At 42.0% G+C, this 17,919-nt stretch overlaps 1 protein-coding gene across 4 annotated transcripts in view; it reads left to right on the top strand.

Annotated features, from left to right (window-relative positions):
• sh3bp2 (SH3-domain binding protein 2) overlaps positions 1-17,538 on the top strand; it is a 30,259-nt gene extending 12,721 nt beyond the window's left edge. For 2 of the 4 annotated variants that reach the window (XM_084046991.1, XM_084046988.1), the window contains exons 2-14: positions 5,814-5,953; positions 7,588-7,690; positions 8,168-8,285; positions 8,665-8,732; positions 10,458-10,543; positions 11,188-11,280; positions 12,294-12,716; positions 13,629-13,971; positions 14,659-14,767; positions 15,367-15,422; positions 15,528-15,600; positions 15,828-15,887; positions 16,154-17,538. In XM_084046991.1, coding sequence (XP_083903117.1) covers positions 5,818-5,953; positions 7,588-7,690; positions 8,168-8,285; positions 8,665-8,732; positions 10,458-10,543; positions 11,188-11,280; positions 12,294-12,716; positions 13,629-13,971; positions 14,659-14,767; positions 15,367-15,422; positions 15,528-15,600; positions 15,828-15,887; positions 16,154-16,303 — 1,818 coding nt within the window. In that variant the 5' untranslated portion in view covers positions 5,814-5,817 and the 3' untranslated portion in view covers positions 16,304-17,538. Of the gene's footprint in view, positions 1-4,271; positions 4,797-5,813; positions 5,954-7,587; positions 7,691-8,167; positions 8,286-8,664; positions 8,733-10,457; positions 10,544-11,187; positions 11,281-12,293; positions 12,717-13,628; positions 13,972-14,658; positions 14,768-15,366; positions 15,423-15,527; positions 15,601-15,827; positions 15,888-16,153 lie in introns of those variants that run through there. The other 2 variants (XM_084046990.1, XM_084046989.1) reach the window with 2 other exon arrangements.
• Positions 17,539-17,919: the final 381 nt, after the last annotated feature.

Here is a 17,919-nt window from a genome sequence, read left to right as displayed (position 1 = left end):
TAGAAATGGCTTCTGAAAAGACTTTCATGTCCACTATCGCATGAACGAGTGCACACATACTGTACACACATGCAAACACATGCGCATGCACACACACACACACACACACACACACACACACACACACACACACACACACACACACACACACACACACACACACACACACACACACACACACACACACACACACACACACACACACACACACAGACACACACACACACACACATGTGCAACACACATGCGCACGCACACACACTCTTTGTTTTTGTCTCTCTTCCCTCTCCTCTTCCTATCTTCCTCCCTCCCCGTTTCTCTGTACACACTTAGACAAACTCATATCGCTGCCTCAGCACACATACACATATTGTACACACACACACACACACACACACACACACACACACACACACACACACACACACACACACACACACACACACACACACACACACACACACACAGGTAGTATCATGTTTAACGTCCCAATTTTGTCCTTAGTTATTCTAGTGGTGAACATTCAGCGAAAATAGCTGATCTACGCGCTCACAGTGCGTTGCAGCGCGACATGTTGTGAGCTTGTAGATCAGGCTATTTTCCCAATAAAGAGATTTGGTGTAGAAGGGAAAAAACTGGGGACTCCAGTCAATGAAGTATATAAGGTTTCATGGTTAACAGTAGTGTGGTGTCATATTTAAATTAACATTGCAGTGCACATCACAAGCTTTGGACAGCTACTGTATCACACTGTCTGGCAGAAACATTGAGAACCAAATTTGGCAGTAACCACATCCTGAAGTTCGCCGATGACACAACCGGGGTGGTGGGACTTGGTAGTAAAAGTGATGAGTCTGCTTACAGGAAGGAGGTGGAACTACTGACGTCATCGTGCAGTTCACAGTTCACACAATCTCTCCCTAAATGTGGACAAAACAAAAGAGATGGTGATCGATTTCAGGAGAGCCAGCAACTGCCATCATCACACACCGCTGACCATCGGTGGTGCCCCTGTGGAAAGGGTTAATACCATCAAGTTCCTGGGGGCTCATCTGGCAGACGACCTGACCTCCACCGCCAACACCATAGCCATCATTAAGAAGGCCCAGCAGAGGCGTAGGGGCGCACATCTCCTTCGGAGGCTCAAAAAGGCAGGCATTCGCACTCCTCTCCTCCCTTCTATAGGGGGCACCATTGAGTCCATCCTAACCTACGGCTTCACTTTCTGGTTTGGCAGCTGCAAGGCACAAGAGAAACATCAGCTGAGACAAGTAAAGACAAGTTGCACAGGGAAGATAATATAAGACAAATAACATACATATTTAATAACTTAATAAAAAAAAAATCCAAAAACATTAATTAATTGTGAGCTTGTAGCTATTTCTACTATTTTTATAAATGTTTGAAAATAATATGAAAATGTTTCAACATGGAAACGATTATACAATTATGCCAAAAATAATTGCGATTATCTCAAATAATTGCGGTTAGGTGATTATGTAATAACTAGAGGTCCGGGCGGCCCTCAGACCGCACCGCCGATCCGACTGATATGCCCATACATGGAGATCTCTGTATCTGTCTGAGTCCTTGCCCCTTTTATGCCCATATATGGAGTTCCCTGATTTGCTTATATGGTTATGGCTGAGTCATGGTGACATGAGTGTGATGACGTGGTCAGTCCGCCCGTCCTCCCTGAAGCCAATTTTATAGGATTGTGACGACAGGCCTAGTGATATGCAACTCATGTCAGTACTTGAACACAGCCAAGCGTCTCCTTGCGGACAGGGCCTTCAAAGTTCACCGTGAGGTCAACTCACTCTGGATACCAGTGGTGGAAGAGATACTCTTCCTGCAAATAGTTTTGACTCAAATATTTGCTTCTGGAGATCCCTGGCACAACATATTTTTGAGATGGGGGGGGGGGGTCCCTATCAAAAGTTTGAGAACCATGGCCTACATGCATGGTTCACACTGAGGTGAACAGTCATCTTGTCTTTTTGTACGTTTTTCCACCCCGCCATCATGTGGTTTCCTACTGGTTTCTTTATCAGCTATGGTTTCAGAGAAAAGCTTTTTGTTTATTTTAGTGGGCGGCCGCCATAGCTGAATGAGTAAAGAGGCCTTCTGGTAATCAGAAGTTCACCGGTTCGCCTCCCGGCTCCAGTCTGTATGTGTCGAAGTGCCCCTGAGCAAGACGCTTAACCCTTGACTTCCCCCCCCCCCCCCCGGCACTCATCATGACCATCTCTGAGCAGCCATCAGCTGGGTGAAGCTGAAAACTGAATTTCCCCCATGGGATTAAGAAGATCTACACAAAATATATATACATTTCACCCATGATTTGAAGTTGATATGATAGATGTTGTGTCACTGGTGACATTGGAGAGTGTAGAAGAGACAGGTAGGAACGCTAAGAGGGAGACAGTGTAGGAGAGACAGACAGTAAAGCTGAGAGGGAGACAGCGTAGGAGAGACAGACAGTAGGACAGCTGAGAGGGAGACAGTAGGAAAGTGAGAGTGAGACAGTGTAGGAGAGACAGACAGTAAAGCTGAGAGACTGACAGCGTAGGAGAGACAGACAGTAGGACAGCCGAGAGGGAGACAGTGTAGGAGAGACAGACAGTAGGACAGCCGAGAGGGAGACAGTGTAGGAGAGACAAACGGTAGGAAAGTGAGAGTGAGATATACTGTAGCACCAGTTGCCTATCCTGACTAATCCGATACATAGTGTTTGTAGTATTCTTCTACCCCTCCTCTGTTTTCTCTCTCAAATCTTTCCATCCCTCCCTTCCCTTCTTGTCTTCGTACCCCCTTCTTCCTTCCTTCCATCCTATATATCATTCCTCTCCTTATCTGTCCTTCTCCTGGCCTCTTCTCTTTTCCTCCCTCCCTTTTCCATTTAGTTGCCGTCTTTTAGAAACCAAAACGGCTACTTTTTTCATTCTTATTTAAAAAAGAATTAACCCTAACCCTAAAATAGCACATATCAGTCAGAAACCTCTGACTGATATGTTCAGATTCCATATTTTAACTGTTAGTGTAAATTAACGCCCTACCTATCATACTACAGCGTCACGCAAAAGCATCAAACGTAGCAGATCTACAAGCTCAAAATGCGGCGCGAAACGTCACGTTTTGAGCTTGTAGATCTGCTACTTTCACTATTTTTAAATTTGGGGGCCCACTTGCAATACCCTCGCGGACCACCAGTGGGCCCCGGCCCACAGGTTGAGAACCACTGGTTTAGTTGATTTAGTCGACTGGATGTTGAGAATAAACTTTAGAAGATGAAGGACTTTGGAAATGTTTTGACAAGATATTATCTTTCCCTCCCTCTCTCTCTCTCTCTCTCTGTCTCTCTCTCTCTGTCTCTCTCTGTCTCTCTCAGTCTCTCTCTCAGTCTCTCTCTCTCAGCTCTTCATTCCCAAGCCTTGACTACACGGTGAATCCACACAGAATGTTCTAAGGTTCAATTAGTTCAGACACGCCTCATTTTCTTTCCCAATGGCTGGCTACTACACCCTGTCCTTAATCTTTCTCTCTCTCTCTCTCACTCACACACACACACACACACACACACACACACACACACACACACACACACACACACACACACACACACACACACACACACACACACACACACACACACACACACACACACACACACACACACAGTACACACACAGTACACACACAGTACACACACCTCTTACATGATGCCTGAAGCTGATCAGTCAGTCAGGAAGTTTGAGGTTTCCTGTAGACCATGAGCATTATGTATTTCCTGTGTGTGTGTGTGTGTGTGTGTGTGTGTGTGTGTGTGTGTGTGTGTGTGTGTGTGTGTGTGTGTGTGTGTGTGTGTGTGTGTGTGTGTGTGTGTGTGTGTGTGTGTGTGTGTGTGTGTGTGTGCACGTGCCTGAGATTGAGAGACATGTACATGTATGACAGCGTAACTGTGTGTGTCTGAGAGAGAGAGAGAGAGAGAGAGAGAGAGAGAGAGAGAGAGAGAGAGAGAGAGAAATGTGTGTGGGTGTGTGTGCATGAGATGTACTGTACGTGAAGTCAGTGCAACTGTGTGTGTTTGTGTGTGTGTGTGTGTGTGTGTGTGAGAGAGAGAGAGAGAGTGTGTGCATGTGCGTGTGTTTTTGTGTGTGTGTGTGTGTGTGTGTGTGTGTGTCTGTGTGTAATTACAAGAGAAAGCCAAATCAAAGGAGGAGGGGGTAGAGCGAGATAGACATCACATCACAGAGGAGAAAATGAGCGAGGGAGGAGAGAACAAGAGAAAAGATAAATAAAACGACAGACAGACGGCTGAACAAATGTTCCTCAGAGTTTATCTGACACCGGGGAGGTCGAGGGAAATGCGTTCAGTCAAGACCAAAACACGTAACGCCTTTTGGAGTAAAGTCAGCACAGTTTCTTATTTTTCATATTTTTCTATTTTAAGAGGCAGGTCTTTTAAAAGCAGAACTCAACTCTTGAGTGTGATCTCATCTCAGGATAATGTACCGTTGTTCCAATCCATGATGATTTGAGAAATCGAGTCAGAGTGGACCAGAAAACATGAACGTAAACAGTACAGCTGCATCATGGCCTACTTTAGAACCAGTGTCCAGCTGTTGTCATTAAGCCCAGCCTACGCTGTGCTTGGCTACTTAAGTGGAACTATTTGACCACAGCCTGGTTGGTTGCAAACTGCTGCAAAAGCACATGGATCTGTTAGCAGCTACAGCTAACATGCTGATGGAGAGCTCTGCCATCCAGACAATCAAGAGGTTCAGCTTCAGCAGGTACAGTAGGTGCACTGTCAAATCCTCAGTGTTAGTGTAAGTCTGAGAGCATGCAAATGGTCCATTTGGTTCTCATTTGTACGCTCTCAAAGTTACACACCTGTAAGGGTCCTTTTCCCCCTCCTAGTTGGCAATGACGTAAAACATTGTACGTGTGCTCCAGTAAGTATTAGTTTTCCTCAATTATTACTTAATCCTGGTTCTGAGTCACGATATTTGCTGGATGGCTGTCTGTCTGTCTGTCTCTCCGTTTGTGTGACTGACTGACTGACTGTCTGTCTGTCTGTCTCTCTGTTTGTGTGACTGACTGACTGACTGACTGTCTGTCTGTCTCTCTGTTTGTGTGACTGACTGATAATGTCAAAAACCAAAGACGTGAATGCACCCTGAAGGGAAGTTAATCCTTAATAAACATACAGGGTTTTTTATGACAGTTTTGGCTCAGCATATTTACAGTGCACGTGGTGTGGTTGTGCATGTGACTGGTATGAAGGGCAGCAGTGAGAAGTGTGACACAGTAGCTGTGTCCTGAATTCAGGGGCCGCGTCCTTTGAAGGACACGTTCCCTTAATTGGGACACTCAGCTTGTTAATGTGTGTATGTGGACTGCATGTTGTAGAAGCTACAACATGAAAATACTGATATATCATTGATTTCAGCTGTTACAATTCCAAACATGCAAACAAAACCCGCTTTAATTACTTCAGTCTACATTAAAGTAGATTTAAGTACCGGTAGTATTACAATTCTAATACTTTTTTTTTCTTTTCAAATACGTCTTTTTATGTCGAATGTATTTGTATTTAAGTTAATAAAGTTAACAACTTAATGCATTTGAAATTAAATAAAAATGTTACTTTTCAGGATTCCAATAAAAAAAATGTATCCTTAATGTCTTAATGTACCACGTGCTGTTTACATTTCTGACTAATAAAGAATTAAATCAATCTATGAAAAAAAAAACTCTCCTCTCCTGGTCCTCCTCAACATCTTGTTCTCCCCTCTTGATCCCTATAGAACCATGTCGTCCCCAGAGGTGAGCTGGCCCGTGCCGATGCGAGCCATCGGCGCCCAGAACCTCCTAACCATGCCTGGAGGGGTGGCCACCTCAGGGTACCTCCACAAGAAGGGCGGCAGCCAGTTCAGCCTCATGAAATGTGAGTTATTCTTCTTAACCACTTCGTAAACTGGACCTGAGTTGGCTCTGTACTTGGACCGCTTCTTTCGGTCCACACACCATATCTCTTTGCCAAAAATAGCCGATCTACTGTACGACGTGTTGTGAGCTTGTAGATCGGCTCTTTTTAGCTAATGTTTCCTTCAGAATATGAATGCTGGGGTTCAAGTGGTTTAATGATGGACCCATCAGATCGATACATTTATTTATTTATATATTTTTTTGCTTTTCCGCATTTTTTTCTCCCCATTTTAGTCGTTATGCCAATTATTTCCTCCCCACAAACATTTCTGTGTGTGCTGTTGTATCCTACTGACTCACCTAACAGTGAGGAGCCCCCACCGGGAGGACGCAGTCGTAGCGCCTCCGTCCCTACTCTCCCTGCTCCCTGCTGACAGGTGCCCACCCCCTTCCCCCCCCACCCCCCAGCCCATAGGACGACATGCAATAACAATTATCACCCTCCCTACCCGGCTTCACTCCCCCCGGACACGGGCCAATTGTGTTCGTATAGACACTCGACAAGGCCGGATGCACCACGGACGTGGATTCAAACCCCCCAGACTCCTTGGTGGTGGGCAGCTACTTTACCACTGTTTAGCTTTTTGTTTTCTATTGTATTTTATGTTCTAGTCGTCGCCTTGCTTCCTTGGGCAGGGCTCCCCCTTGTAAACGAGATAACCATCTCAGAGGGACTCACCTGGTTAAATAAACGAGAAAAGAAAAGAACCCACAGAACAAAGCCTACAAATAGGCACAGGAGGTTGTGCCAACAATAGCTTGTTGGGCACAAGTGGTACTTCCTCAGTGCTTTCAATCAGCTTTCAATCATGAATGTCCTTCCTCTGTCGCAACAGCGTGAGAAGCAGAAAATCAACACAACTCGATCGGATGTACAAGCTAACAGCGAATCACTTCTGTCTTCTCTCTTCTGGGGGTCCCTGGCACAAAATATTTTCAGATAGGGGACAAATGTATATCAATTTGGGGGGTCCTTGACACAAAAACGTTTGAGAACTAGGCCTACTGGTCTACTGTACCTCTTCCGACAGAGACATAATTGCTATGATGACCAAACTACAATAAAGATGGTGGGGCATCCATCTAGTGTCCCAATTCTGCGTCGTCAAACACCTAAAACGGGGGTCTTCAACAGGGGGTCCTGGTCCCCTAAGGGGTCCTCAGAGTTACTTTTTTGTGTGATAGGATTTTTTACATGAAACACTTGAACCCTAGCATCAATATTCTGAGGAGAACTTTTGCCAAAAAATAGCCAATCTACAAGCTCACAACGCCTCGCAGCGCCAAAGAGGTTTAGTGTAGAGGGGGAAAAAGAGCAGACCAAGTACAGAGTGAAAGGTCAAGTTCACACTTCGCATTGTCGGTTTATGGTTAAATGGTTCTGAAATACACATGAACATGAATTGACACAACATTGATGACAGTGCTGTCAAACAAGTCTATGAAGCTGTAGACTTTTAATCTGCAACATCATTTTATACACTATGTAGTTGGGGGTCCCTGCTTCATCTTTCTCTCAGCTAAGGGGTCCTTGGACTGAAAAAAACGTTTGAAGACCCCTGACCTAAAAGACGTGTGTCCTCTGTGTTGCAGGGCCCTTGCGGTACACCATCATCCACAAAGGCTGTGTGTACTACTTCAAGACCAGTACCTCGCCTTCTCCGCAGGGGGCGTTCTCACTCAACGGCTACAACAGGTCAGGCTTATATACTTTGGTTGCTATCGGGGCAGAAACCTCTCATCACCATATTTAAACTTTTTGTGTTTTTTCGTAAATTAACGCCCTACTTGATCATTCTACAGCGTCACACAAAAGCATCAAAAGTAGCAGATCTACAAGCTCGAAACGCTGTGCGAAGCGACGCATTTTGAGCTGTCAATATCTTTTTTAATTTGAATCCTGAAAAGTAACAGTTTTGGACGTATGAGGTTTCCACACGTCAGAGACGATATTCAAGGAGTGGTCAATTCCAGTAGTTTTAAACATTTTGACAGCAATATTGCGAAATAAGAAATAAACGTTACTAAGATTGTTGTTGTAGAGATGGTGCATATATACTGTATATGTCATGAGTGTTGTTTCACTGGACATAATGTCGTGCGTGCTGTTTGGATATACTGTAGGTCATGTATGCTGTTTCACAGCATATTATGATGTGTGATATTTCAACAGGGTGATGAGAGCAGCGGAGGAGACCACCTCCAGTAACGTGTTTCCTTTTAAGATCATTCACTTCAGCAAGAAACACAGAACCTGGTTCTTCTCTGCAGCCAGCGAGGACGAGAGGAGGGTGAGCAGCAGTATATTATATACTGTATATATATATATATATATATATCTCGTTGCTATCGGGCAGAAACCTCTTATCTCCATATTCTAACTTTTTGTGTTTTTTCGTAAATGAACGCCCTACTTGATCCTACTACAGCGTCACACAAAAGCATCAAAAGTAGCAGATCCACACCGAGCTTGTAGATCTGCTACTTTTACTATTTTTGAATTTGAATCCTGAAAAGTAACAGTTTTGAACATGTATGAGGTTTTCACCCGACAGAGACGATATACTACATGTGCTGCCGAAGTGCCCTTTAGCAAGGCACAGAACCGCCTGATGCTGAGTCAGTTTTCTGTGTTAGAACGTCAACTAATTGTGTACAATTATTTTCCAGAAATGGATGCGATACTTAAGGAGGGAGATCGATCACTACAACGACAGGAGAGATTCACACATCCCCAGGTAGGAGACACAACATTACACAGCATTCACAACACAATGTACGCCAATGTAGATTTTAACCAACCATCTGTGTGTGTGTGTCTGTCTATCTTTGTAGCTGTCTATCTATCTGAATGTCTGTCTGACTTGACAATAATACAGAACCTTCAACATCGATTTTCATAATGACAATGCATAAATTAAACTTGTGACTAAGCAAGTTAATAACGATGCCATGACATCAACACAGGGAATGATGGTGTGGTTAATAGGTAAATAGAGTACAAATCCCAGAGGGAAATCTCTCCCTCCAGATTGTTACGGATTCAGTACCTCACTAGATAATGATCCACCCAATGTAGCACCAGCTTTGTCTTAGTTTGAAGAATCAAGAGGGTTTAGATGTCAATAGAGGTACAAGCGCGGAAATGCAAGTGTGCTAAGGTCTGTAGTACTGTACTAACATCAACATACAACAACAATAACAGCAATGATGAAGATTTATTACGTCATGGGTAAAAGCAAAAACTATAATTCTCACAGACACGTCAAGGATAAAAAAACACTATAAAGTCAGTGACTTATTTCCATTGTGGTCCTTGGTTATGAGACAAACAGCACATAACAATGTAAAACAGGCTAATACGATAAAAAGATAATAAAGATATATTACCCTCTTGAGGAATGTCTATAGTAGCTCAGTGTCTGGATTCATAGAATGTGCAATAAGCACAGAAACAAGCACTAACCACATTTATACAGTACATTGTTTGCTGGCTCTATTATATTGCATGTGACGCGTCCTTCAGCCTGCCTCATATTAGTGGGACATGGCAGTTTGGCTGCAAAACACAAAACATGGCTCTCTTTTCATTATACATTCTTGCTGTATGATTCATGTATTTTTTTTATCTTCCTGGAACAACAAGTTCGAATTCACTGGCCTACAGTTATGCGTGTTTATCGTAAAGTCCTGAGTGTTAATTTTTTCCATTCATTATCCATTTGTACACTCTGAGAGGACCGGTAAGGGTCCATTTGGTTTGTCGACTATTTTCAGTGAAAGCCTTCCCCACAATAACGTAAAACCGAAAATACACTAGTACAGAGCCCTGAGGGACACCGGTCAACCATATTGGGGTCTTAGTGGTTAAGTGACAGGGACCCTATCATAGAAATGTTTACTTGACTGTGTGGGAACATGACAGGCCACATGCCATGTAAAGGTGGCATGTATTGACAAACACCGCCCCCTGCTGGTGTTAAAGCCCAGCCATGGATGCATCATGCAGACACAAGGATTTTTTTTTTTACAGTAGAATTTCATGAAATAAGAGTTGAGATTTCACAGTTACTTCTTTCTCCCTCAACGGTAGCTTCCAGTGGGGATTAGTGGTGTGGATTCCTGCTAGCATCTCAGATTGACACAAATCTGAATCCAATAATTCAACTGCATTGCAGTACTTTGCGGTGTACCGCGGTTTGTAAAAAAGTTAAATTATGCACATAATTGTGTGCAGTTTATAACAAACATAAAAGGAAGCATCAATCTAGTGATATAAAAAAATATATTAATGGGTAATAGTAGATACTATTAAACCTCATAAAAGTTTTAAATGTTTTTTTACATTTGCACAGTCTGTTTTAGAAATGGACACATTGACACTGAGGATTTAATGAGAAATAATCTGTATAACAAGGATATTGAATATTGTTTCCTAATCATCTTTCATTCTGTTGTCCCAGTGATTCAGACTCTGATGCTGACAGTTTCTATGGTTCCATCGAGAGGCCGATGGATATTAAACACTCTGTCGATAACGCATCAGATGGTAAGATCTGATTCACACACACACGCACACACACACACACACACACACACACACACACACACACACACACACACACACACACACACACACACACACACACACACACACACACACACACACACACACACACACACACACACACACACACACACACACATCCATTCAGAGATTTGTGTAGGCAGTTGTGGACAGTAATAAGTACATTTGCTTGAGTACTAATAAGTGAATTTTTCCAGTATCTGTATTATGACACATTTGGCAAGAAATAAAAGCTACAATCCATACCTGGGAAACTGGGTTCCTGCTGTGACTGGAACTAAAACTGTTTGTGGGATAGCGAGTTGATTCCATTTGCCTTTTATATAATACTTCTTATTAGTTATATTGTATTAACATACTATATTGTATTGACATACTCTAACATACAGATTAAAATAACGTTATATTCATTCACAAGTTCTGCATGTCAAAAAAAAGAGAAAGGGGAAAAGAGAAAGAAAGAAATGAGTAGAATGGCCAAACTATTGTACATGCCAGATTTGCTATTTATTTTACTGCAGAAACACCACATTATGCAGTTTGACCCTAGGGGTGTACATGTACAGTAAGTATGTTTGACATTACGCATGGTCTCTTTTCTTCAGATTACGTGGAGGATGAGGAGGATGAAGAGGAAGACTACCTAAAACCTGACACAGACTATTCACCTGACACAGACTATTCTCCATCATCCTCAGGTAATACACACACACACACACACACACACACACACACACACACACACACACACACACACACACACACACACACACACACACACACACACACACACACACATGCACGCACATGCGCGCGCGCACACATTTGAATTAATTAATTTGGATCTGCACAAAAAGCGCATACATAGTGTATATCCAAACACCTTCAGAAGAAGGTTACATTATGGTCAAACCAGATACAACTGAATGCATATACTTATTAACACACAGAGGGAAAAATAAATTGTCAAATGAGAACACATTTTGCTACTACTGGAGACTACAACTGGAGACTGTATTTGTCTCCAGATAAGAAACTGCCTATAATAGCTGAGATAGAACAGTATTTAGCCAATTATTTTGCATTTGTCTCTTGCAATCCTCTCAATTGCAGTCCACGGAGCACAAGTTTGTGAACGTGGCCCAGACTTCCTAAGGCCATGATACGTTCTACTACCAAAGGCTGATATTTCAGTTTGGATTTTAAACAAAAAGTGTCCATATGTGTTAATGTGTTTATACATTTTTGTTGTCCTTTGCTGTTCAGTACGTCTCTGATGATATGAGACCACACACACACGCACACGCACACACACGCACATGTATCTTCCACATAACATTACATATTGTATCATCTTACATTGGAGAAGTACTTTTGGACATACAGTGCAAGATTTCCAACTGACAGTGACCACATGAACTATAAGATCTTAAACATAACTTTACATATCGTTGCTGTCGGGCAGAAACCTTGTATCTCCATATTTCAACTTTTTTATATTTTTCTGTAAAATAATGCAGTAGTAGATGCCCTACTAGTTCATCATACAAGAGTGTCACATACAAGTAAAATAGTAGATCTACAAGCTCACAACGCAACTTGCTATTTTGACTATTTTAAAGTGTTTTTTTTAACATAATAATAAAAAAAGGAACGGTTTTGGTTTCCGCCCAGACAGCGACGATAACGTTATGCTCCTCCTCCTAACCAGGTAAACCCGTGGCCCCTCCCCCGTCGTACCACCCTCCCCCGGTCCCCTCCCTCCTCCTGCAGTACAGACCGGACTCCTCCAGCCTGTCCCTCCACAAGCCGCCCCCTCCTCCCGTGCCCGCCCCCAACCGGACCCCCACCAGCCCCCTGCCCAAGAAACCTCCTCCCCCCGGCTTCCCCCCTCCCCCCTGCCTTCTGAAGGGCCCGCCTCCGCCTCTCCCTCCCCTCCAGACCAAACCGTCGTCGGTCCTCAGCCCTCCTCCCCCGCCTCCCCCCAACAGCAAGTGGAGGATGACGTCGCTGCAGGACCGGGGGGACCGGGGACCCCCTCCGTCGGCCGCGCTCCCGATGCCCCCCGCCACGCTGCCCTTCAGCAGACAACTAGAGAGCCGCTTGGCCATCAGCACACCCGCCTACAATCAAGGTTATTATTTATTTTTTTCAGTTACTTTAAGATTAGAGCATTTGAAGTGATCAAACTAGCAATATATTCAGAAGCATCTTCCATAAAATCTGAATTTGTTTTTTCATTCTTATTTCGCTTTGACTTTTTCTTTTCCATTTCAGTTTAGTTTTGATTCTTTTCGTTTTTTTAAGGCTTAGTTTTAATGTTTATTATTTATTTGAATATAAATCCATATTATAATAAATACAAAAATACACAAAAACTAATAAAGACTAAGAAGCAAGATTCAACAAGGCCAGAAAAATAACAAAAACTTGCAGATCTACAAGCACAAGGTGTCACACAAGCACAACGCATCTTCAAGCACAACGCATCTACAAGCTCACGTTTTGAGCTTGTAGATCTGCTATATTTGCTATTTTTGAAGATTTGTGACAAAGGCTAAAATTAAGGAAAGTTTCTCTTATGATTTGTGTTAGTTTTAGTTAGTTTGGTGAACACACAATACAGTTACCGGTAGTTATCCTGTTTTGTGGTAAGTTAAACAATTCCAGTTTGAGTTGTTTTGTTAGTTTGTGTTAAAGGAGTAGTCCACCCAAAAAAAAAAACGTATTTTCTATCAATTACACACCATATGAAGCATTGATTCATGGAGATTTTTTAGTTTTTGTCACATTCCTAAACCAATAATTTGATGACCAGCGGAAAGATGCTAATGTATCCGGTAGGAGACTCAAAGAGTCTCATTTGAGTCTCCTACCGGAGAGACCACCGGTCATCAAATTATTGGCTTAGGAATGCGACAAAAACCAAAAAATCCCCATGAATTCAATGCTTCATGAGGAGAGTAATTGATAGAAAATAAGATTTTTTTTTGGGTGAACAACTCCTTTAACTATAATAACCCTGCCCGCAATTCGACCATTTCAGGAGTGGGGAGTCAATCTTCCGCCAACGTTCGCCACTGGGCGGTTGGTGGTCCTGGGGGCGCCAAGCTGGGCCCACCGCTCCCGCCGCCGCCTAACTTTGTGGGGCTCAACCCGGGGTTTGGTGGCGCCCCCAGCAGGTCTGGGGGGTTGGAGCCTGTGCCACACGTCTCTCCTCACCCGCCGCCACCACTGTCTCACCTTCCTGTGACTCCGCCCTTCGTCCCTCATCATAAACCGGGCGGGCCCAGTAAGCCGCTGGGCCCTAAGCCTCCCCCGCCCACATCCAAACCACCAGTACCAGTAGCCAAGCCCAGATATGGAGGCACAACCACCACCAGCCTACAGTAAGTTGGTGTCACATACAGTCAATATACATACATACTGTACATACATATTGTTGCTGTCGGGCCAAAACCTCTACATATTCTAACTTTTTGTGCTTTTTCGTAAACGAATGCCCTACTACTCCAGTGTCACACAAAAGTATCAAAAGTAGCAGATCTACAAGCTTGTAGATCTGCTACTTTTGCTATTTTTGAATTTGAATCCTGAAAAGTAATAGTTTAATTCATAATAGTAAGAGATGAAGTGGCATGCAGACAAGTACCGTATTGAACACATTAATAATAGTAGAACTATTGAAAAGGTTTTGTTAGGTGTAATCTTGAAAAACCCTGGGCTGATTTGCTATAATGTTGTAAATTTTATATTCGGAAAGCATGTTTAGTTGCTTAAATCTTAAAACAGGTATTGTGCATTTATTAGCAGTTAACTATGCATTTATCATTAGATTAACTATGATTTTTCATATGTTATTCTCTGCAAATGTAAATATTTTCTAAATCTGTTAAATAGCAAATCTTGTAGATCTGCTATTTCCGAATAGCACATACGTCAATACATTATGTGATGATCCCATACCACATAGCTTATGTGGTATGCACCACCTACAAATTACACACCATAATACACGTAGTATATGAATTATTACCTTACACCGCTAAGTATATTAAAGCATGTATTCTCTTCAGAAGAGCATCCCCTGAGGGACAGAGCTTCCGTACGTTGGGGGACGAGAAGAAGAACAAACCCAAATCCAAACACAGTGGAGAGGCAGACTCCGATGATGACTATGAAAATGTAGGTAGCACTACTCTAATAATAATAATTGAGGTGTTTGTGTGCAGTAAACTCCTCAGTGTTCATGTATCCATTTACAAACTTGAGAGTTTAAATATGTGAAATGTTTTACATTTGGTTAGATGTGTTACATTTGTAAACTCTCAGTGTTAAATGAACATTGAGGATTTTACAGGGTAGATTCCCGTCAGAGTTAGGATTTGAGAGAGACCATGGCTGTGTTCAATAGTGTGCACGCACTATATGAGTGGTGTGTGATTGTATAGTGTTAATTATTATACACTATACAGTGACTTCCCACAATCCCACAATACATCATGAAAAGTCGGTGTGTGTGTGTGTGTGTGTGTGTGTGTGTGTGTGTGTGTGTGTGTGTGTGTGTGTGTGTGTGTGTGTGTGTGTGTGTGTGTGTGTGTGTGTGTGTGTGTGTGTGTGTGTGTGTGTGTGTGTGTGTGTGTGTGTGTGTGTGTGTGTGTGTGTGCGCGCACGCGTTATATTTTATACTAATTAAATAATAAATATGTGTTTGCTTATTTATTTGTTTATTTGTGTAATGTATTTGTGAAGGTTTTAAGTTTAATTTAATTTTGTATCTGCAGGTTCATCTACCAGAATCTGTGTTCATCAACACAACTGACACTGGCGATGTTGAAATGTAAGACTTTATTTAATTTGTTAATAATAATCACTCGACAACTACTACACCAGGATATAGCTGACTGTGTATGTAACTGTATGATGATGATTATGTCCTCTGCAGGTTGTTCCTAAAGTGTCCCAATTCTCCACGGGACGGGTTGTATGGCATCAGGAAAGGCACTAGAACACCCAAGGTACTATTCTACTCAACTCTATAGAGCAAGGGTCTTCTAAGCTAAGGACTCCTTAGCTTAGAGACAGATGAAGCAGGGACCCCCACCACGTTTATTGTAATAATATTGTGTTGCTATTGTGTTAAACTTTTTCATAGATTTCATAGATAGCGTTTCTATATGTTGGATTCATGTTCATGTTCATGTTCCTTTTAGCATTGCTTGCTTAATTGTACCTTTTTTACCAGGTGTTAGTAGTCTGGGATGAGAGTCTGGGCAAATCCAGAAACTACAGAATGTTTGAGGAGGTAAGAACCAGAATAAAATCATTAAAATTAACAAACGTTTCTACTATCCAGCCTTCGCCAGTGTGGATAGCCGAAACGTTTGTCCATTTTCAAATAATAAAAAAGTCAACTCACTCTTGCCACTCCGCGTGCGACCCATTACTTTTATAAATTATAATAATTATAAATATAAAGAGGATATCGCACCAGAGGAATCAGAGCGCAGTGGTAACAAAAAAGTGTATTTAATGTTAATCGTTAATGACTATGTGGTTTCATACATACAGGAGGGGACGGTGTTTCTGGACGGTGACGTCAGGTTCCCATCTCTGGACGCGCTGGTTGAACACTACCACAGCAACCCTCTACCCAACCATGGATCCCTCTGTTTACAACAACCTTACGGATACACACAGCCTTATGTACAGCCTAGGTGACCCCCCCGAACCCTACACCGTAGAATCCTGAGAGTCAATTTAATTCTTGAGAGTTACAGAGATAGAGATAAAGATAAATGGTTAAATTAATCCTCAGGATTTTACCGTGTAGCTATGAACATTCTCCATCCTGTCATGGATCTCTCAGCCCAGTAAAAACAAACTAAGCTATCCGTTTTTGTATTTTGATATTTGCACTTCGAAGACAAACCGAGAGAAGGAACCAGCATTGACTCTATGATGAACACATTCCTCTTGTGGACAAGGCAAGCCATACGCCATTGTAAACACTTTACTCTTTTTTTTTGTTCATACTGGCCTTTTGACAAGTGTTGCTGACTAAAACAAATGACTCGACTGAAAGAAGTAGCAACCATCTTTCAGTAGGAAGTATTGGGTATTTGGCCACACGGAGGTGCTGTAACATCAAACTCATGACTATGACGTTACAGCCATCCATGCTGACTATACTTCTAACTGAACATTGGAAGGCTGCGTGGTATCTGACCACATGGGGGTGCTGTGATGCCAAATGAAAGCAAAAAATGAATGAAGTATTAGTTGGATGGACCAAACTGAAGAATGAAGCACTTTGAAAGCACCTGATTAAATAAGGACAACCTACATGTGACTGACAGAGCTCAAACAAACATTTACTGATAGAGGAATGTATGTAATTTACCAATACACACAGGATATCTTGTAACCATCCCAACAAGTTCAATCAGAATTCTTCATTTTAGTGAAATAGGGAATTTGATTTGGTATATAAAGAGCTTCTATGCAGAAACATCATTTAGATCAGTTATTCTCAACCTTTAAAATTACCAGAATCCCCAGTTTGATATGCATTAGGCCAATTTTTATCTCTGTGGGACTACAATATATACAGTAAAGTTCTTAATTTAACTCAGAGAGTGTACACATGGTCCACTTGGTCCCATTTGAACACTCTCAGAGTTATAGCCTGTGAGCTAACCAAACATCTCAGAATGTCAAGTGCTTTTTTATAGAACTCAGTCATGACAACCTCAAGCATTTCTTTAACAGTACCTGTTCACAAAGCTCCTATAATGGACTCATTCAACATTAAGAGAGCATGTCAGACTGTGCCAAACTATAGTAAATAACTTCAGAGTGTGATGTAATTTGAATTGTAATTAATTTGTTTTGTTTGTTTTTAAGTGACTTTTAAAAACATTTCTATGATGTTGCTACATAAACAATAATTGGTTCCTTCTGTTGTTTCCTTGTCAAGCATTGATTGCAGATTTAAGGTTGAATGTGGCTAATTAATAAAAGGATTAGTATTTTTGACCTTCATCAAGGACAGTTGTATAAAGAGATATATAGAGAATAGCCTACTTTTCTAGACCTGTATATAAACTATATTTCATTGTTTAATTGAGTATATGTTCTCATAAACAATGGAACAAATCTCACCCACACAAGCTCTAACACAAAGTAAACAAAGATATATTCAGTTGTTATGGATTTGTGTGCTTATATTTGCAGGTTTCTTTTCATATTGAAGCTGACAGCACCCCTTATTGCTTTGTAAACATAGATTGCTAAGCGATGCAATATGTAAAGATGTCCCATATATTGCACTTATG

Source organism: Gymnoscopelus microlampas (assembly GCF_963454915.1).
Source record: "Gymnoscopelus microlampas genome assembly, chromosome: 21".
In the NCBI taxonomy this organism is placed as follows: Eukaryota; Metazoa; Chordata; class Actinopteri; order Myctophiformes; family Myctophidae; genus Gymnoscopelus; species Gymnoscopelus microlampas.
This window is presented reverse-complemented; position numbering and strand designations above follow the sequence as displayed.